The sequence below is a fragment of the Hippocampus zosterae genome, chromosome 15, assembly GCF_025434085.1.
Source record: "Hippocampus zosterae strain Florida chromosome 15, ASM2543408v3, whole genome shotgun sequence".
Lineage (NCBI taxonomy): Eukaryota > Metazoa > Chordata > Actinopteri > Syngnathiformes > Syngnathidae > Hippocampus > Hippocampus zosterae.
In genome coordinates, this window is record NC_067465.1 from 1,316,780 (window position 1) to 1,338,916 (window position 22,137).

A 22,137-nucleotide genomic window follows, 5' to 3' on the forward strand; every position below is an offset into this window, starting at 1 on the left:
AGATAATTAGAACGGACCGATCGACTAGCATGTCTGTGTGTGTGTGTGTGAGAGAGAGAGAGAGAGAGGGAGGGTGTTTTAGGGGTTCTCCTGAGATTTCATGAATACTAATCAGCCTCAAGGGAAAGGAGGTGTGGGGCGTGTTGCGCTTCAATCACGGTGCACCTGCACATGGATGTTTATGTGTCTGTGTGTGTGTGTGTGTGTCCGTAAAGTTGACTGACAGGCCCTGTGTGCACTCTGCCCCTCTGCATGGCATCTGCTCGGGCTTACAAATGACTAACAAAGTAGAGGCAATCACACATACACGCAAACACACACCCACACTAAAAGAGCAGCCGTTCCTTTGCGGCGAGGCTAACTCAACGTGCGACCCCCGACAGCCCTACTTTGCCAATCACAAACAATTATGGACAAACCATTTAGTGTGTGTGTGTGTGTGTGTGTGTGCCTGGAAAGATGGCGTTTACGTTCCAAGTCGCGCATTTGCTCTGTCTTTGTATGTAGGCGAACTCCATGCAAGCAGACTTTCCTTCCCCGGTACATGACGTACAGTTAAATAATGATTTCATTTACTTTAAGTGCTAACAGGTTGTCGCCGCTATGATTGCATTTCAGAGTCAACAAGGAGATATGAAAAGTACGTGAAGGGATGAGGTTCTAAAGATGAAGGGAGCGAAAGAAGGAAGTAAGGGAGGATGATGGGAGCCCTGCACATAGGGAAGTCAGACGAGAGCAAAAACAAAAGAAAGATACAACACAATACAATACATGCTGATTTATATGGCGCTTTCACAACGGCGGCAGCTGTAACAAAGCGCTTAACAAAACGGTTAACATAAAGTAAAATAATAAACACAACACACAACATAAAACACGGACAGTCACGCAGTTCTAACCACTTTTCCATCACACGCTTTATTGTTTGAAGCAGTTTGAGATGAAAGAGGAGAGAATAGGGCGCACTGTCGACTTTTGGGAAAAGGGAACGCTTGAGGTGCGCCTTATAATGCGGAAAATACGGTAATTTGAACGGCTTCCCATTCCATTTGTTTTTAAGTCTATTTGGTTCTCTGCACTCAAATGTGTCAATCAGGCGTCGATAACTTTTTCCCGAAGCAGCGCGTGGCAAAATTTTATAAAGATGCTAATAACTGTCCCCGTTAGATTAGGAAGTAGCTCACAGCTAACACACAACACGGTTTCCATTCAGAGTGTATAATATAACCAGACTCATTATAATATGGTGTTTGAATATTTCCATCCCAAACATGAGACTTTGCAGACCTCTTTAATGTTTTCCGCGGCTTTACGGCCCTTGGAAAGATGGGAATGGGAATGAGATGAGAATGAAACGAGAGGAGGTGACCACATGAGAAGAGATGATGATGGTCAGAACGAGAAGGACTTCAACATTTTTGGAGTGGGCTGACTAATGGACGACGTCAGTTTTTTTTCTTCGGGTGTCAAGAGTTGTAGATGAGAGGAAATGTGTAAGAGGAGCACGGGTAAGGGTGTTATGGAGGATGGGGGGGGGGTGTCACAATCTTGTCATGGGAAGGCAGAACAACACCACAGAGGCCTCGAGTTAGATTGTAGGTAAAGGCAGCAATGCATCACCTTAAATGAATTCACTTTCTGCGCAGCAAACAGAAGGACACACACACACACACACACACACACACGGAGAGAGCCGTGGGTCTCCGGTGGTGGTGTCTTCTTTGACAGTGACATTAGTCTCAGGGATAAAAGTGAAAGGGAATTGGATTTTCTACTGCTCGGGGTGAAGACTGCTGGTCACATTTATCTCGACACGGGGCCTGGATTGTGTGTTGCTTTGTATTTGTTTGTCTTGTGTTTATTAAATTGTGTCCCGGCGTGCTTTTGTGTGTGTGTGTGTGTGTGTGTGTATAAGTGTGACTGAGAACTGGTTTCGGGGCACGGCGAGTGGAAACGGAGACGACAAAAGTGTTCAAACAACTGTTGGTGGGATTTACCGTGATGGAAAACGACGTGACGCTCTGGCCTTGATCCGCGTATGTGTGTATGACTCGTGATAAATTGTTAGTTAGGATTAGCAGTAACGTACTCACTCTCTAGTGTTGAGTTATAATTATACATACATACATACATCTTCCGAGCCGCTTGATCCTCACTAGGGTCGCGGGGGGTGCTGGAGCCTATCCCAGCTGTCTCCGGGCAGTAGGCGGGGAACACCCTGAATCGGTTGCCAGCCAATCGCAGGGCACACAGAAACGAACAACCATACGCACTCACACTCACACCTAGGGACAATTTAGAGTGTTCAATCAGCCTGCCACGCATGTTTTTGGAATGTGGGAGGAAACCGGAGCACCCGGAGAAAACCCACGCAGGCCCGGGGAGAACATGCAAACTCCACACAGGGAGGCCGGAGCTGGAATCGAACCCGGTACCTCTGCACTGTGAAGCCCACGTGCTAACCACTGGACTACAGGGCCGCCCGATTTATAATTACTGATACCAATAAAAAAATAATAATACCTCAATACTAACCTACAGTCGTCCACACATAGGAGCAGCACACCATCAGCGACGGATTTACATTCCAAAAAGTAAACATTTAAGCTAATAGCATTTAGTGCTACGATGAAGTCATACCAGAGCGGGAGCTGCGGCTCGTTTTTAAATTTATTTTTTACAGTGCACGCCTTGAGAACATTCACAGGGGTGTGTTACTTTCCTTTTTTTTTTTTTTTTTTGTTGCACAGCGACACCATCCATACCAAAGTCAGACCTCCCAGGACCATAACTTCCAACACTGACAGCAAGAAATTGAACAACAAAACACGGCTTTGTGTGTGCGGGTAAAATCATATGCCGCACGTTACCCGTGAAGTATAGACTATTACCTTTAGGCCGACGGTATTGGGTGTACCGGGAGAGGGCCGGAATGAAAACACATTCATTCTGTTGTCTCAGTGACGACGGACATGAGCGCGCCACAAGCGCCTGCGCACGCAGCGACACACACACCATCAGCAGCCATCATCTGGACACCTGCCATCCTAAATTATCCTTGCAAGTGACAGATAACAGAGGTTACCAATAAAGTCGACCGCACACAAAGCGGCTGGGCGCATTTACACGTTCCTTCTCGTTGACTCGGGTGTGCGCACGGGGCGCACGTGCGCATCCACGCACGCGCACGCAACACAATGAGCCCTTTTCATTTCCCTGAGCGACTTCATCCACTTTTCAAACGAAAATAGAACACACTTGCAGGTTGGAGCATGTCAAGAAGCGCCACTTTGCCAAATGCTCCTGAAAGCACATCGTTAACTAATCACCTTCCTATTCAGTCACATTTAATACCTTTCATCGCGCTAGGAAATAAGTCAAAGAGCTGCAAGGGCTGTCTGAGTGGGTGCCCCGCGTGCAGATTGGCTATTGACATTCTGCCAGGTGGCGGGTCATGGAATGGCTCAGCGACAACTGCCCTCGTCTTTCGGCCGCTTCGTCTATCTTTCCTTGGCCATTAAAGCGCTAATCATCACAACCTTGCGCTTGATTGTGTTTGTGCGTGAGTTGAAACCCGTGCTGCTCTCTCATTGGTCGGAATCATTCGTCATGGCATTTGAATTACACAATTGTGAAAGAAGAAATGACCGATGGAGTCACGGAGTTTGTCTCCAGTATGTCGAGTCGAACGTTCCTGGGTGTATGCTAGGCGCTAAGCTAACTTCCGCCACACCGGCTAGGTTTGTTTTGCTAGCGTGGCTCAATCGTGTTCTTCCAGGCGGTGAAGTAAGTCGTCCTCACATTCATGCCAGTGAATCAGCTCTACTTCTGACTAGCACTGCTTGCTATCGCAGGAGGAGGATGGTAGTCGCTAATCCCAGGGAGAGCAAAATGGAGAAGCATGCTAACTGCTAAAGTGCATGTAAAACGCAAGAGTTGCTGCTCCGCGTGTGTTGAAGTAGCAGATGTTTTGGAAAGTTTCTAAGTAGTTAGCTTCCGTGCTAACGTCCGCGGTTAGCTTCCGTGCTAACGAGCTAGCGTTTCGTCCAGCCCCCTCTTCACGTCGCTAATTTCTACACACGCGCTGCCACCGTGTTTCGCTCTGTTCTTTACTTTCAAATGTGGGAAAGCTTCACACGAGAGAAATGTTGACTTTACTGTTGCTGCTCCTTCTTTCCGCTCAGCAATGCGTAGCAACTCACGTGACGTGACGTCATTCCGTCAAGTACTGTAACATCGATGTTCAATTTCGTTAGCCCGTCAATGACGATGATTCACATTATCTGTAAGCATTAAGCTAGCTGACTTTTGTTCGACAGATCAACTGATTGGCATGTTGGAATTAAGTAAATCCAAGATTTCTTTTTTCCAGTAAATACGGTGAACTGTCTCCCCCCCCCCCCCCCCCCCCAATCAACTGTACTATTTTGAAATAGAGCCTCCACCCAACCCTCCCAAAAGTAGATGCTAGTAGACCCACGCAGTGGAAAAACAACCATAGAAGGGATGTAAACAACACATACGGTCATTTTTAGTGTTTGTTTCTGTTTACGAGCGTACAAATTAAATTGCCGATTGTGTGTGTGTATACATGAGTACAATTACGCTATGGGTTTTGTTGTGCCAGAGGCCTACATCGTGGCATTATTGAACGTGGTTTGAAGTAGAAAAGAGAAAATGAAGGGTTTAGAACAAAATGGTACAGGACAGATTGCGCCATGCGAGGCTGGGGGGGGGGGGGTGGGGGGGTGGTTGTGTTGCTGCATAACAGGTAGACAGAAATTCAATAAGCTTATCTGTTGGCGTCTCTCCACCTCCCCACCCTCTCATTTCCTCACGTTCATCTCCTCGCCATCCGCCCTCTCGCCTGCCCGCCCTTCTCGAACCGAAATCTCTGCACGCATCTTCGCCGTCACCCTCATTTGTTCTCCGAGTGCAATGCTGTCTAATTTCCTCGCTCTCGTATCCCATCTCATCTCGGCCACCTCTCCGCCATCTTCCCTCCATCCTGCAACCATCATCACCTCTTCGTCCTATCTTAACTCCCCCCTCGTGTGCCTCTGCGGTCGCTCCAATCTGCACGGATCTGCATACGAGCCATCCAAAGCGCCTTTTACGCAGTGTATTGTTCGACAAGCGAAGGTGCGCGTTTGGAGCCGATCGCTAGATACTCCGGACGGAAGACAAAATGGAATGAAGTCAGAGCGCGGCTTTGAAGCATCTTTAATGCATATACAAGAGTATTTGATCGGCGGACGCGATGGAGTGCCATAATTGAAGGTTTTCTCCAATGAGCTGATTGTTGCAGCCATTTTCTTTTCAAAAAAAATGCACGAGAGGCGGCCGGATCAAATTAGAGATGCGGTGAATGAGATGAAGGGATGATGAGAGGGAGGTGGAAGGGGGCGCAGATTGTGGCGCTTTTCCTGATGTGCGGATAGAGAAAAGGTGGGGGGGGGGTCTTTTTTTCCCCTCTCGCTCTCTTTTCTTGCGTGTGGCCCACCAATCAGCAAGACAATAGCAACAATCGGATGACAGGCGGCAAAGACGCTTATTAGGGTGGAACGTCGCAGGAGCTGAAGGCTTACGCGCTTGTAAACTGACAAGAGCGGCACGTATAAAAGGATGACAAGTGCCGGAATTGAAAAGATTGCAGCCGAAATGCACGAGCGGCACACACTCCACACGAGGTCCTACGCAAAATTACGAACAAAAAGACTTTTCGCTTTTTCTCAGTGAGAACAATTGCTGGGATTGGTTTTAAAGTTGCACAAAGGGCTTTTTTTTCCCTTCCCAATACGTGACAGCAAATTAGCGCGGCACTTTACTGAATGTACTTTAACTGACATTTGTGAATTCATTTGAATCCCCAGAAGCGGGCAAATTTTGTTGTCGCGTTTACAGCCCCAATCTTAGAAATCTTCCAAGAGTTTCTCCGCGCGACTGGAAAAGCGTGATTGCAAAATCCTCCTTCTCCTCCGTTGAAGTCTAGTTAGCAGCTCAACCCCTCTTGAACCCATCTGAGCCCCGGTCGGTGCACGCCAGGTCAGCCCGGCTGATTGCATAGCGAGGGTGGCGTGAAGGGACCAGCTGGTGTCGGAGAAAAGAGCCCGCGGGAATTATTGACCCATCTGAACCGGGGCCCATCAACGAGCCAGCCGATCCAGCCGCGCACACCTTAGGCTGTGACCTGTGAAATGACGTCCCGCTCGTCAGATTTGTTTCGGGGGAGGTCGAGCACCCTCTCGACACCCCCTTCACTGCAAAATAGGCCACCTTTGAGCCAGCCGAAAATTCACTCGACTTTTTTGTCAGCAAATTTCGAGATTCACTCTATTCGGTTCACGACATGACAAAAAGTGACGTTAAAAGCCACGATGCCAAAACAGATTAATCATTAATTAATGATTAATTAATTAATCATTAATCGGCCCGCTTCCGCCCTGCGTTTATGATGAAGCCTTATTTACGGAAAGCAAATAGGCAATTAATATAAGTATGTTTTTTGCATCAATTGTTTGCACACTGGTGAATATTCATGAGGGTGAAAATCACAGCCAATTAATGTTATGAATTATTGATATTCATGAATATGCATTCACGCTTGCGTTGCTGACCAGGTGCTGTGCTGTGCTGTCCCCTCCCCAGCATCCCCCTCCCTACATTTTGGTACACTTGTCTTTTTTCTGGCTACAAAAACACAAAATATTGCCTTTAAAGTCGTTAAATCCAAAGAGGATTTTTTTTCTTGCGCAATAACGGCAATAGTTGAATTATGTAACACATTAAAAAAACAAACAAACACTAAACAAGTTAGAGGTCAGTTAGTCCGATTGCGTTCAACATTTAAGGTCCCGCCGCAATTGCGGCGCACATTTGCGTGTAAAAGCCGACTCGAATTTTGATTGACACGGGGTGGTCTCCGCCGCAACAGCTAGCGTGTTATCTCTTCCCGCTTTCATTAGAGTAACATCGGGGCACGTCATCTGCCGGCGAAATGGGAGCGAGTGAGAGATAAAGATGGGAGAGATAGACCGAAAGAGAGAGAAGAGAGACTAAATGAGAAGATAAGACGAACACTGAGGGACAAAGCCGTGGCGCGAGATGGACACGCGAGATAAGAAGAGAGATGGAAAAGGGGGAGAGAGTGATGGCTAGAGCGGGCGCCAGAGATAACCAATCAGCCTTGTTGTTGAACCGCGGCCTGCGTGGCTCCCCGACGCACACGTGCAGAGATGCTCACAATGGATAGAACAGGAGTGAAGTAAACAAGTAGCTCTTTGAAGAGCGCAGGACAGTCGCAGTTGCCATGTGTCATGCAGGCGTAACCATGGTAATGGAAATCTATCCCGACAAGGGTTAGCTCCTGTTCACGCCGGCTTGCGTGCGGCGGTCCATGTACGGCGCTACAGTGGACCTCGGTCCGCAATCAGTTGATGAACCAAAGATTGGGATAAATATCGCTTTGAATCACAAAGCGATATGTGGACTTCAAGCTGTAGATAAGCCGGTCCTCGTTTATCCACATCATTTTCCAAATAACCACAGAAAATTGCCTTCAGGTAGCATAATGCTAACGGACGATTCAAAACGCTATAGACGCGCTAACAAATAGCACTGCCGGGGGCGGGGTTATTACGTTTCAAGCTCATCAACACAACAGACCAACGTATCATAGTACTCAGTCATACGTTCTTTATCCTCAGTGAAAATTGAAAATTCATTAATTCATTCATCTTCCGAGCCGCTTGATCCTCACTAGGGTCGCGGGGGGTGCTGGAGCCTATCCCAGCCGTCTCCGGGCAGTAGGCGGGGGACACCCTGAATCGGTTGCCAGCCAATCACAGGGCACACAGAAACGAACAACCATTCGCACTCACACTCACACCTAGGGACAATTTAGAGTGTTCAATCAGCCTGCTATGCATATTTTTGGAATGTGGGAGGAAACCGGAGCACCCGGAGAAAACCCACGCAGGCCCGGGGAGAACATGCAAACTCCACACAGGGAGGCCGGAGCTGGAATCGAACCCGGTACCTCTGCACTGTGAAGCCGACGTGCTAACCACTGGACTACCGGGCCGCCCAAAATTGAAAATTGACAATGTTTATTGCGGATTACAAAGTCATGGGAGTAGTTGATATATCATGCTGCACAAGCTTTTTTCGACGCAAGTGTGGCTTCACAACAAAATTTGTGTCTCAAGGCATTGTGTAGAAAATCACTTATTGCCGGCCCCTAATTTTCCATTAAATATTCTCGGGGAAAAAAACGAGAACATTCATAAGAACGTTTCACTGTAGGGAGTGATTGTTTCATAGCAACTGAGCATGACTCACATTTTGTGACGACTCCTTCCAGCCTGATGATGTTGGGGTGGTCAAATTGTCCCATGATGGAGGCCTCTGACAGAAAGTCCCGCCTCTGTTTGTCCGAGTAGCCCGCCTTCAGACTCTTGATCGCCACGTAGATCTCACGTTTTCCTTGGACGCGCAACCGCCCGCTGCACACTTCCCCAAACTCCCCTACAAATACGGACGCACATAGCCAGGCTAATTTGTGTTAGCCCATCAATGGAGTTTCACATTATATGTTAGCATCAGCTAGCTGACTTTTGCTCAATGAAATTACATGACATTTTGGGGTTTAAATGTACAAATGTTCAATTCTATTTCGTTGTATGTGTCAGTGAGAGAGTGAAAAGATTTATTTTGTGTGTGTGTTGATATTCAAAACTTGTTGGAGGTGTGAAACTATGAAAAATGTGTGTCTGGAACATGCCCACCCTAATAAACAGGGGGAGTGACTGTATCTATGTTATAATACCCAGGACGAAATGAAGCACATATGTTTTCAAGCGTACCGGCTCCAATAACTCTCTCGATGCGAATATTGGTCGCATCGATCTCTTTGGCAAAGTCCCTGACAGCCTGGTTGGGGTCTTCATAGGTGTGAGGATGGATGTAGGTCCGACTGCCGGGAAGCTTGACTGCGCACATGCCAATGAGGGAGAAAAGAAGCGAATGAACAAACACCAGTTGTATTTCCACATCTCATAAACGTTCCGGCATAGCGGGTTTACGGGGTTCCATAAAAAAAAATGCCGTTTGCCGTCCCCGCCGTTTGACTGGCCGTGGCGACGCGAATACGCTGCTCGGATGGTGTTAAAACGGTTACGTAATTAGACACGTCGAGTAACCGCTTTGTTAGTTGCGGTGATGAAAATGACACCTCGTTTTGACAGGAACCCAGAAGGAGCCTCATCCTGCAAGCACACGTTTGCGTGCAAAAAAAAAAAGCAAATTGTTGACGCCGACCTAAATGTCACCGATGTCTTTCTTTACAGTTTGAGTCGGCTACTCTTGGGATGCTTGATTAGGGTTAGCAGTCGCGGGTCCGAGAAAATGGGGCACGCATCTGTGTTTATGTTCGCCTCGCTGTTTGTATGTGTGAATTCTATTAAGGTGATGTTATTACCTCGGCCATGCTGGAACTGCATCTTCTCTTCATCGGGGTCCTGCTTGGCTTTGATATATCCACAGTGCCTGCAAAAAAAAAACAAATAGCCAGCTGGGTGAGCAACCTGCTGTAACGAGCGCACACGCACACCCGCGCGCCCACCAACCCATATGCGCACTTTCTCCACCGGATGAAAACTCGTGACGGAGAAAGTACAAAGACTCCGTTAAAATCCGTATCCCATATTGAAAATGCATATTGACAACAAGCGATCCCTCATTTTGTATATATATTTAAATACAGCGGTACCTCCGCTTACGAAATTAAGAAATGTTTTCAAGTCGAGACAAGTTTTCCATGTAAATGCCCTAATCCGTTCCAAGCCCCCCTAAAATTCAGCCAAAAATGTTTTCTAAATCATTAAAATGCATCCAAAAAACATGTTACAATTAGATTTCATTTCCTCCCGTTGTGGCTTTCAGTGACCCCCCCCCCCCCCCCCCCCCCAACATTGCTGCTTGCTAAATATTGAGCGTGTGTGAGAGCCGCAGATGTTCCATACACGTTGACTGCATTAACGCGCTACAGCCCCTCTGGCCATGACCGCCTCCAGATTTACTACGGGTCACGCTCCTATGCTGACCCCTCCCACCCGTCGGTGCGGTGTGGTCTCCGTGCGACCACCAAAATATTGATCCGTTGATCAACCGGCCTGTTGTCCAGCTGTGAGGAAGTGTTTAACAGATTGCGTGATGCCGACCTTGCGGGAGGATGACGCCGAGTTTGTTTGTGCGTTTCTCTGAGTGTATTTTTCCACGATGTCGAGCATTATCCAGGAACGGGTTTAACAGCCCCCCATTACCCATAAACATCTGACTTGCTGCTCTTTTAGATTCCGCACAACTATTTCAGGCCCAAACCCATAAAATAAGAAAGCAATTTCACTTAATGATGAACTAAAAATGATTTAAAACACAGCGTGGCCTCGCCTGTCTGATGGTTGGGGGGGAATTGAATTCTAATTTGCTTGTCTCTACTTCCCTAAGGCCCGCCGCGTATCGACATATGCGGCTGAGCGCGGCTTGACTGGACAACTGCCAGCAAATGGCAGTCGGCGACTCGCGCCCGGTGATTGACTCTTGCATACGGAATGACTTGCCGCAATGAAAAAAAAAAATAGGCATCGTTATTGGCTAGCATAATTTTGAGGCGCCATATCTAGTTTGCTGTTATTGTCACTGTACAAGAAACAACGCGACATAATTTCCTTTATTATATGCTACCGATTGCACATTCATTGAATGCGCTTGTTTATTCGGCTACGGAGACTATCCGCGCTTCGCTTTTCAGCCATGAGTACATATGCCATTATGTTACGTATGATAGTAAAATATCTAAAATGCTAGATGGGGCCAACATTTTTCATCTGTACTCCTGAGGGGGCAGGGCTGGGGGGGGGGGGGGCACAGAGGACTACACACTTGCTAACCAGCTGTATGTCAAAAGTACCAGTTTAAACAGGCAGCATATGTGCAAAGTAAGTTCTCGATATATAGTTAATTTTTTCAGACTACATTTCTCAATGCATGTAATAATAATAATAATAATAATAATACATCACATTTGTAAGCGCCTTTCACAACACTCAAGGACACTGTACAGCCAAGACCAATAGTAAAACACAGATAAAATATTTAATATTATTGATATTAATTTTTTATTATTATTATTATTAATATATATATAATATTATTATAGGGCGGTGTATTAAAAATCCACCGCCCTTCAACAACAACGGCTTTGAACAGTCCAAAAAAAAAAAAAAACAGCCCCATGTTATGATCAGTGTGAAGGGCTCTTGTGCATAAAAATGACACATCAGGCAATAGTTTTGTTCACTTCCCCCCAAAAATCAACTCACTCAAAATTTGAGTTGAAAAGATGAGGTTGAAGCGATGTTAAAGAGTTTTGAGGTCATCGTTTTTTCGTATATTTCCGGTTTAAACCAACAATTTAGCTGTTTTTGAGAGGGGTGGGCTTACTTGCAGATTTCGCTAATCACGGCAATTTTGAGAGATGCGCAATTGGGCAAGAGGACCGGTTCCGGTGCTTGCTCATGAAATCCACACACACAATCTGAGCCACAGGAAACTAGTATTTGGGGGCGGTTAAGGAAGGACGGTGGGGGGTGTCATCTGGTTATCAGCTGAGCACAAAACAGTCGATCACCACCATGAGCCGATCATTATCCCCTTGTCGCACATGCGAATACGCACACGTACCCCTTTGGGGCATGTGTTTAGAGCATATGGGGAGCCGGGGGGGGGCACACTGAGTCACACTCCTGTGATCGTCCCATGGGTGCACACACAACCCCACCTCCGCATCAGTATACATGTTCCGTGAAACCAAAAGCGTGCCTCTGTTGCTTCATATTTAATACGTGTGTGTGTGTGTGTGTGCGTGTGCATGGATACAGATGTGAATGAGTGTGTCTGATGGGAAATGAACACATTTCCATAGTAATTACGGAGAGACTCATTTCTCCTCTCCAGTTAAAAGTGTCATGAATCATTAGCTCGACATTCTGAAACACGGCGTGAAACCTGACACGGCTTTGCCTTTTGTTTCCCCGTCTTCTGTTTTTGGCCGCCGCAAAGTGTTGAAAGCCGCGAGCTAGCGAGTCAAATGTGAAAAGCTTTTGTCCATCCAATGGAGTCCATTTTTTCATCATTTCGATATGATGTTCATTGACGGAATCCAAAATGACAGATATCAAAAGTTATATTGTCTTTTTTTTTATGTTCCAAGTGGCACATTCTGCTAGATTGGATTTTTATGCGATTAGCTTTGATTAGCAAACCCGAACATCGCCCATCGAGTCGGGCAAGCCGACATTGACAATATTTCAATACTTTTAAAAGATGTCGTGTACATTTTCATTTTCAGATCTTTTGGATACTTGGTCCACACATTTACAACCGAGCAGAGACATCTTTTCGCTTTATCCGAATACTGTGAAGACGTAGATGACTGTCGATAATTTGTGCACCTTTGAATTCCTCATAGTCGTTTTAAATGGATCAATTATGGATTTTGGGGTCTTTATATTGAGTTTGCTTCATGATGCTTTTCTGTAGCTTCAAAATAGGTTTGTTTTCAATGTCATGAGTTAAAGTTGTTGTGAGAGAAGCCTCTGCGTTGACCGCACGTCACACACGCGCGCGCACACACACACACACACACACACACAACAACGCATTCACCACCAGGTTATCCTGACCTTCATATTTTCAATAACGTCAGCCCGACTGGCGATTCGGCTCATTCATGCGCGTCTCTTCGATTTTGTCACTTTGTCTTGGCGAGTTGGTGACAATCGCCTAAAGGTGCGCTCGCGTGCGCCGCAAACACAAAGCCCCCCGCTTTTGCACGTGAGTCATGCAAGGATGTCACATCGCCAAGACCGCAGGAAGCGCATCATCATTGACGCAACCGCCATTTGCATCGTTCGCCGCTTACTCCAGCTGATCGTGCTATCAGGTTACAATGTGCATGAAAGATTAACACTGATGTTGGGTGTCGTATTTACACAATCACTCCCTGCCCCCCCCCACAAAAAAAAAGGCAAATGTCAGGTAGCGATGAGGGTTTTCCCAAGTATTTATGTTCCCATCCTGCCATTTAAGAGTTGTGAGCTAAAGTTTGCAAGGAGGACGTCTCGCATTGCCACTGTCTGATTGTTCACGCCGATGCCCTTGCCGTTCAAAGTTGGCACGGTTTGCTCTCGCCCGATGTCTTCCTATCTGCTATTTTGCTGACACGCAACTGCACTTCATGCCCATTCTGCACACACACACACACACACACACACATTGGCACGCAACTTTCTATTACTGCGTACTTACTACGAACACACGCAGGCACGCTGGCATGCTAATGGTTGTGTGCTGCCATCTCCTCCCTCACCTTTTTCCCTCTGTTCCACTTCAGTGACGACAGGCTATCCCCCGTCCTCCAACGCTGCGCATTTGCATATCAATTTACTTTTTCATCTAACACTCTGTCACTTGAGAGCCATTTGTCATTCTGCTAGCAAGCTTCCCTCACAGAACTCCAATCCTCAAAACATTACGGCCGTAACCGCTCCCGCCTAGCTTCTTCCCCTCCCTCGCTCTTGTCCCATCATACACACTTTTTTAAGGCCTTTATCTCTCTTGGGGGTTATTATTTTATTCCCTAATTCTGTGTTTTTGTGAAAACATTCCCTTGTTCAATCAAACCATATATGGCAGCTTTCTTCCACCGGGCATCCATCCATTTAGCCACTCTGGCCTCCTTTCCTGCACTCTCCGCTCTTCTGGGATCGTTTTTTTTGGATAGAAAGAGTGGACTAAAGGGGATGGAACAGAAAGGAAAGTAAGAAAGAGAGAAGAGAGAGAGAGAGGGAGGGGGGGGGGGTTCCAAAGGAGTGCTGACAGGCAAGAAAGCACAATGGGGTTCCGTGCCTGCATACCAACTAACAAGCAATCACAAAGGGAGGGGCGGGGGGTGACGAGCGTCGAGGGTGAGCCGTACGGGGGCGGTGCGGGGGTGAGGGGGGTGACATAAGGGATGTGGAAAGACATAGGGTGAGGCAGTGCTTGTGCCGCAGCAACGTGGCCGGAATGTGAACAGCTATTTGAACAAGGAGACTAAAACTACCCGAGTAAAGTCAAGTGGAGATGTCGGACATCCGCAAAGTTTGTTTATTTGATTTAAAAAAAAAAAAAAACTTCTTGTTCGCTATATTTAGAACACACCTGGTGTTGGCTGTGGGGTGTGTAGACTTTTTCTATCCATCGCCTAAGTGTCAGCATGCCAGTTCCATTGAGATAGACGCGTGTGGCTTTGTGGTAATGAATAACCTTGGAGTGATGTTAGCATGAGACGCTCGCGGCTAATAAAACGTTTTGTAGCCGAGCGAGCGCCATGTCACATCACCCGCTTTGTTTTATATGACGGCTCGCATTTGATCGGATTAGAGTCGGCCCGCTCGCCGGGCGAGACGGGGAGGAGAAACGAATGCGGTTCTGAAACGAGGAAGTGTCAGCAGGGTTCGGATGCACGTTGTCTTTGGCGTGGCTTTTACTCATCGTCTCCTTTTCACTTTCATTTCCTGTCTCGCCGCGTTATTTTCCTTCTGCTAATCAGAATGACGAGGACAAATGAAATCAGTACGCCGTTAGTCACCTCTGCGGCATGACATCTGTCCTGCTTTTGCGCGCCACCTCACCTATCACACGCGCACGCTGCTGTTTTCATTACTCCCGGTGATTACTAATGGCTATTCCATTTAATATCAAGCCATTAAATTAAAACTAATTACTGAGAATGAAATTGGCTAGATTGAATTCACCTTCTTGTTATTTCACAGCAAAATTGTGTCTTGAATGACCAAACACATTATCTGCCGACATACCACACCACAATAATTAATTTTACCGTAGCGGCTGAATAGCACAAAGTTGAAAAACTAATACAAAAAGAATGACGAGGACCAAAAAAAAACATTCTAACATGAAGTCCTTTCTGACCCAATCTCCATCTTGTCGCCGTCTGGCACCGGCTCAACGATCTCTGACCACAGTAGAAAAAGATTTACTCGGCGCCGGCTAATTATTAAGACGGGGAAATGATTAGCGCAAGAGTTATGACGAATAAATCTGTCCGTTTCATTAGCAGCCTGTTTGGAAACATTTCAATTAGCTCCTTCTCATTACGGGAGAATGGAAATGGATAAAACCGAGCAGGGGGCGGGAACGAGGAACGCTTGGGAGCTGCAATACAACAATTTTATGGTCACGGACGAACGGCGTATCATCAAGCTAAGTGTATTTTTTTATATATGCAAATAGATCGCTATGTAGATCAGTGCGATACTTCCAATGATGTCACCACTGTCCGATGGCTAATAAATACATCTCAATGGTCTTTGAAACTGGAACAACCCAAAAAACGGTTCGATTTTTTGGTTTTTTTTTCTAAATAGGCCGTTTGACCAATCCCATCGCAACATATGCTCAGTTGCATAAAGCCTGCGTGAAATTGTTTTGCATCAGGGGCAACAAGCTTCCAAGGCTGCAGCGCTTTGATGCATGTTGGTTACACCCTAGCAACCCAAGCAAAACAGCCCAATCTTTTCGAATAACATCTCGTTCTAATATCATCACATAACCGCGTGTACACAATAGACCGGCCCGTCTACTGCGGTGTCTCTTGCACACACCGTACCTTGGATGCCAAATCTTTATTGTGCTCTTACTGCGGAGAGACATTGCAAAAGAGCCACGTGAACAGGCTTTGTTGAGTTCACTGGCAGATTTCGACCTGCGCTATCGTCTCCTTGAAAAAATTGTCATTGAAAGCCAGAGCGTTTCTTTTTGCTTCCAACATCCAAGTCACAAAGCATCCTCAGCGCTGACTAGTCATTAGCAGAATACGTTGCACTGCTCTTTGAATTCCAAATGCATCACATCGTTTTTTTGGGGGGGTGGGGATGCCGTGAAGGTAAAAGAACCCACCCGCAGAAACATCGCCGTTGACATGATGTGCTAATGCGCTACTGCCATTACCATGATACGCGAATCCGCGGAGCAAAAAATGGACGTATGGATGAACGTACAGAAGTACTTTTTAACGTTTGTACTTGTTTTTTTTTTTTTACTTTGAAGTACAGGAATTCAATCAGTACTTTGACTCTTACCACTATGATTATCAGTTTCCCCCTCTCTCCGACCGACAAATGAAAACATGGCTAACACGCCAAAATGTATCCGGGGTGACGAGCCATTCCGATATTCACAGGGACGCGCCTTAATAGCAAGATTGGGGAGTGATTGGATGGTGCACGAGACGAGGCAAAAGCTGTAACGTGTTTAACAAGGAGCGAGAGAAAGTGAGGACCTTGCGGGTCACGGGGGGGGGGGGGGGGGGGGACGTGTGCGAGCACGCTTTGAGCGAAAGGCCATCTGCTGAATTCGTGGTTACGCCATTCGCTCGCTTGCCTCCCACCACTCACACCTGACAGCCTGCCAAAGACCCCCCAGTGTCCCCCCCCCCACTCCACCCCCAGGTGGAGGAGAAGTGGCAAGTTCCCACACAAACATACCCTTCCACGCCTGCGCTTGCAGAGCAATAATGGCACTCATACAAGCGGAACTGGTGTTATTTGTCAGAGACGCTCGGCTCTGAGGCTCTTTGGACACTTTTTCATGTTTCCTCTTAAGGTGGAACAATCATCTAATAGCGGCGGTAGGTCGTATCAAGCTACATGGTGCTTACGAGCACCACATTGCTAACACCTAATTGTAAATTTCTCCAGTGTGGGACAAATAAAGGATATCTTATACCTACGCTAGGCCGATTTAGCGCCGGCTAATGCTAGCATTAGCGCACGTCCATCGATAGCAGCGGGACTTACTTAACAACCTACTCAACACGCGAGTCTTTTAATTCATAATTCATTCAAGCCAAACTTATAAGACCAATGAAGAATAAAAAACATAAAAAATAAAATAAAAATAAAAAAAGTTTTATGAAGAATAAAACGGATATTTTTGACCGTAACGCAGATTAATTTGCTTGTGCTTGTTTAAAAAAACAAAATAAATATGAAGAGGCCCACAAAAGAATAATCACATTTTAAATCATAATATTGAGTAGATAATGTATTTTTGAAAAATCATCCCCCATAATTTCCTTTCCGTCTAGTTGTTCCGCTGCTCCTCCTGCCTGCCTGGCTCCCATATGCAGCTTTTGAACCCTGACATAAAACGCGCAACTCCAAGCCTCACCTAATGCACACGACGAGGCAACTTTTGACAGCTGCAACAGATGCTGTTTAATCAACACCCCCCCCCCCCTCCGCCGCCCCCTCCGTCTAAATAGGGGGAAGATAGAGGGCGACGACGCCAGACGAAGCCACCTAAAATTGATGTCAGCGGATCGACCCTCTTGTAAAAGTCAGTTCGCGCCTCCCGGCTTGTGAGAGCTTATTAGCCGAGTGTGACTCTGTAGGCGCTTCACATGGCGCGTGCTCAAAATGTGCGACATTTAACGGCTTGTTTTATGTCTCTCATAATTCCCCTTTGATTAAAAACATTTTTTTGTAGTGCTCGATATGTACAAAATGTGTGTGTGTTTGTGTGTGCGCGGGTCTTGGCCTGATTACATGGCTCCGACTCGCTGGCGAACGTTGCGCTCCGCCTGATAAGCAATCACCTCAATCAATAGGAATGTTTTTCGAGTGCGTTCGTGAGGGAGCGTCCGTACGGGCGCGCGTGAGCAGCTTGTGTGTTGCGCGTCGCCTGTTGTGAATCGAGTTGCAGCTCGTTGAGGTTCCATTTTTGCTCAGGTGCTAACGTGATGTCACAGATGTCACCCCTCCCTTCAACCCTTTCATCTTCTTGGATGTAATTTTTTATTTTTTTTGGTTTTCTTTTCTCACCTTCTCCTCTACGCCCCCCCTCATTTTCTCATGTCCTTGTCCTCCTCAGATTTCGCACATAAATGTTTTGTAAAGCATAAAAACGCATGAAAATGTGCGACAAGCACAATCCTCAGCGCTCGGCTCAAACGGGACTGATTCCGCATCCCTTTGGCTCTGAATCTCTCCTGGCGTGCCTTTCCGTGAGTGATCTTGTTCTCTGCGAGTAAATATACAGCCCAGTGAAAATTTAATTTTCTCCTTGAGGCATCATAATGAGTATGATAAGTTAAAATGTATATTTCTGTAAATAAATAAGAGTCATAAGCATGAACACAAGGAGCCTGTGCGGACTGGCTGCGTGTCAACTCATAAGCAAAGGTAACCCATGCACAGAGACTCGGGGGTGCAACTCCCCCCCCCCCCCCGATTTTATTTTGGGTGTCGTCGATCCCGCCATTCTTAACATTCTGCGATTTGTAAGAATGCGTTTTGCATGTTGCTGCTGAGCGTAAGAGACCAAAAGATTTCTTTACTCTTCCGATGAATATTTTGAACCCCCCACTGGGCAGGCGTGAACCAAAAAAAATGTCAAGTTCAATTCAATGCAGCTCTTGGCTAACTTTGATTGTCGTAGTTGAACGCGTTTCTCTGCAAACACCCCAAATCTTTTCTTCTGCTTTTTCTCACCCTCCTCGTCTTTTCCTTTCGTCCTCCCCTTCCAAAATTCAACCTCCTTTCATCTTCTCAACTCTCAGCCGTCTGCGTCATTTGATTCTATTTTCTCCCTCTCTCTTCTCCCCTCCCCTGTGTGGCCTTCCTTGAGACACGGTATTAACCTTGAAAGGAGGCGATCTTAGCAGCGCCGTCGACTTCACAGAAAGACTAACACGGCCTGAAATGTCAGAAGCTGGATTGCTCGGCTGCGCTTTGCCCATCAATAATGGAATCCCTCCGTATAGGACCTAAAATTTAAAGACCCCCCCCCAAAAAAAGCCCTCGACGCTCGATTAGTACGTCTTCAACAGCGTCCGCTACAAATGCCTCCTCGCGCGTCGAGACGATGAATTCGCATTTTCTGGCTGGCAAAAAAGGGCGACATCTCCTTTTTTTGCATGCTGGGACCTCACCTTCCGCTAACAACGAAGCACGTCACCAAGAAGATGAGGAGAACCACGCCGCCCGCCACCGATACGGCCAGAATGGTGGTCTGGTTGGGGTCTCCGATCGCAAAGACGTCTGTGTGGAGAGAGGACAGAACAGAGAGGGGGGGGGGGGTGCGTGGCACGTTGAATAAAAGCGGCAGGAGCAATGGAAAAAAAAAAAAGTGATAAAAGCGAGCGAGGCTGCCGGGTGGAATAGTAAGCAAGCATTCCTGATGAAAAGCCTCGCCTGCCCGAGAGGCACCGAGAGAAGACGTGAGAGCAATTCCCGCTCGCCGCTAGCTGGTCAACGTTGCGTAAAGCGAGACCGCCGGCCAGAACTTTCCGGTGGCATCGATTTTTTAATTGATTTATTTTTCTTTCTACACCACACGATCGAGCGATTCATCGAAACTAATTTCCATTTTATCCGCCGCAGGTGAACACGAGCGCATCGGCACCTGCCAAGCGTCCGTTGGCGATTCACGTCTCTCAAGCAAGCGGCGGTTTGCGATCCGCCGCATTTACTAGCATGCGCGTATTCTTTCGGAATCAATACCGTTGATCAGATACGTTCACATTGATAAGACTCTGAAGTGCACTTGGCCTCGCGCACCTGATTAAACGGCCCTCCTCAAATTTAATTAACAGCGACGTTGGAATATGTTGCGGTTATCTTTTTTTGGGGAAATCTCTCTAACGTCAGTCTTCCTTCCCGCAATGAGCATTTCGGATTATCCGAAATGAAATTTCACTGCGGATAACGTTTCAGTCATGCCGTGATGGATATCGATAATTCATCGGCAAATATTGCCGATATCTGAATCACGGCTGTCCGCGTGAATTCATTCGTCTGTAATTCTGAACAGTCGTAATTCTCGATCAGGAGATCTTGAATTCATCTCAAATAAAAAAAAAATCACCGTCTGATGTCTTACATCTCGTGAAAAGAAAATTGCAGGTACCTCAAACTAAACGCAGAGAAACGTCGAATTCAACTGCAATTCACGAGCGGATCTCTGCACACGCGAACGGCAAAACCGCCGACATCTTTCCTGGATGCAATTCAATGAGAAGTTACGTGACGGTTACCTCAATTCAAAAATGTAATTACAACTAAAGTTAAAAAAAAACAACTCAGATTTGAAATATCAAGTCAGCTTGCCATGCGACGGCCATGTTTTTAATACATGCGGCTTTCGTTTTTCCGCGCCTAGCATTGAACTTGTACAAAACGAAGAAAAAAAAAATGCTAACACACAAATAGCACAAATGCTAACAAAATGCTAACAATTTCCCCGTCCTTTGCATTTCCCGCATGCAGTTTTGTCGCAGGGCAGAAGCGGACAACCTCCTTTCAACCATATTCATTGATTATTCGATGATTAGTAGGCTAATGTGTTCCCACTGTATGCGGCGCGATCTATATCCGCGCTGCTATACGCTAAGAGATTTATGGCCCTCTCTGCCGGGGCCATCTGAGAATCAATGTGCACTTTGAAGAGCAGATTATGGGGCCTCGATTGCAAGAAAATCGTTCCCCCGCCCCCCCTATGATGAAGCGATGAGCCAAGTAAATGACGGCTAACAAAGCATACAAGAAGGGAAAGTGAGTTTGACAACACGTTGATCACATGCCAAAGAAATTGCTACCCTTTGAGTCAAAAAAAATCATTTTTTGGAAACTGACACAAGTAGTAATAAATACATTTTTCACTTCACGAATGAAAACCAGGTATTGCGGTTTTGTGGTCCAACGTACATCATTTGAAAAAAATAAAAATAAATAATAATAATACAGGCGGCCCGGTAATCCAGTGGTTAGCACGTCGGCTTCACAGTCCAGAGGTACCGGGTTCGATTCCAGCTCCGGCCTCCCTGTGTGGAGTTTGCATGTTCTCCCCGGGCCTGGGTGGGTTTTCTCCGGGTCCTCCGGTTTCCTCCCACATTCCAAAAAACATGCATGGTAGGCTGATTGGACACTCTAAATTGTGAGGGTGAGCGTGGATGTTTGTTCGTCTCTGTGTGCCCTGCGATTGGCTGGCAACCGATTCAGGGTGTCCCCCGCCTACTGCCCGAAGACGGCTGGGATAGGCTCCAGCACCCCCGCGACCCGGGTGAGGATTAAGCGGTTCGGAAAATGGATGGATGGATGGATGGGATAATAATACAAAATCTTGCACAAACATTTAAGGCACTGCAATCAATCTATTTCTGTAACCGGATGTACCGGTCAAACGGTCGCCCACTTCAGAGTCATCTGTTTTAATCATTTCATTTAATTGCCCCTGTTAAGAAACTTTTCGGTGACATCGCAGCCAGCATTTTGTCTTTTTTCAATGAAAAAGTGGATAGTTGCAATAAAAAACAATACATATATATGTGTGTGTATGTATATTAATTAATAGTATAAATATTTACCCGGATGTTTCAAAGTAGAAAAGTTATGATGTGAACTTCCGCAAGAGTGAGATTCCTTAGCTGACAAGCGTCACTTTATTCTTTTTTTTTTTTTTTAATCGAATAAATCGTACAAATCCTGATGACAAGAGAACGGTAAGAAGCCATCGAGATGAAATGTAAGCGATTTAATAACCATCCATCAGATTGATTTTAAACTCCATCGCGGGACAAATCGCCGCACGGAGATGAAATCGAGCGCCGCTGTTTGCACTTTGTCTTCGTTGACCGCCGCGCGCGCTCTTTGAATTTGGATCCGTTTTAACCCGATCGGCAGCTTGCGTACGTTCCAAACGCGTACCTTCGTGGCTGGTTTCCAGTTCAATCTCTCCGCCGTAGCTGCCGTAGCCGCCGGCGGTTCGAGCCCTGACCCGGAACACGTAGGTGGTGCCCGGTTTCAATCCGTCCACTGTCATCATGGTGGAGCGAGTTTTCAAAACGGTGTAGTTTTGCTCCCGCTGGTTCTGAAGCAGAGATCATCAAAGAAGTCAAGTGAATAAGCGTCGTAACTGATGAGATAAAAGACACTCGTTTATTTATTCATCATGTTCGTTCTTAACGACGGCCGAGTCGACGCTCGGAGGAGTATGCAGTCGAGTTTTGCTCTT

General features: G+C 46.5%; 2 protein-coding genes across 2 annotated transcripts in view; one reads left to right on the forward strand and one right to left on the reverse strand.

The window, feature by feature from the left end:
• Positions 1-22,137, forward strand: part of LOC127616137 (ephrin type-A receptor 4-like) — a 151,152-nt gene that overhangs the window by 28,590 nt on the left and 100,425 nt on the right. The window lies entirely within an intron of this gene.
• epha4b (eph receptor A4b) overlaps positions 1-22,137 on the reverse strand; it is a 72,690-nt gene that overhangs the window by 8,005 nt on the left and 42,548 nt on the right. Inside the window, exons 9-13 of the mRNA XM_052087574.1 lie at positions 21,831-21,993; positions 19,058-19,166; positions 9,479-9,546; positions 8,865-8,990; positions 8,341-8,526 (exon numbers count right to left, since the gene is read on the reverse strand). Coding sequence (XP_051943534.1) covers positions 8,341-8,526; positions 8,865-8,990; positions 9,479-9,546; positions 19,058-19,166; positions 21,831-21,993 — 652 coding nt within the window. The remainder of the gene's footprint in view (positions 1-8,340; positions 8,527-8,864; positions 8,991-9,478; positions 9,547-19,057; positions 19,167-21,830; positions 21,994-22,137) is intronic.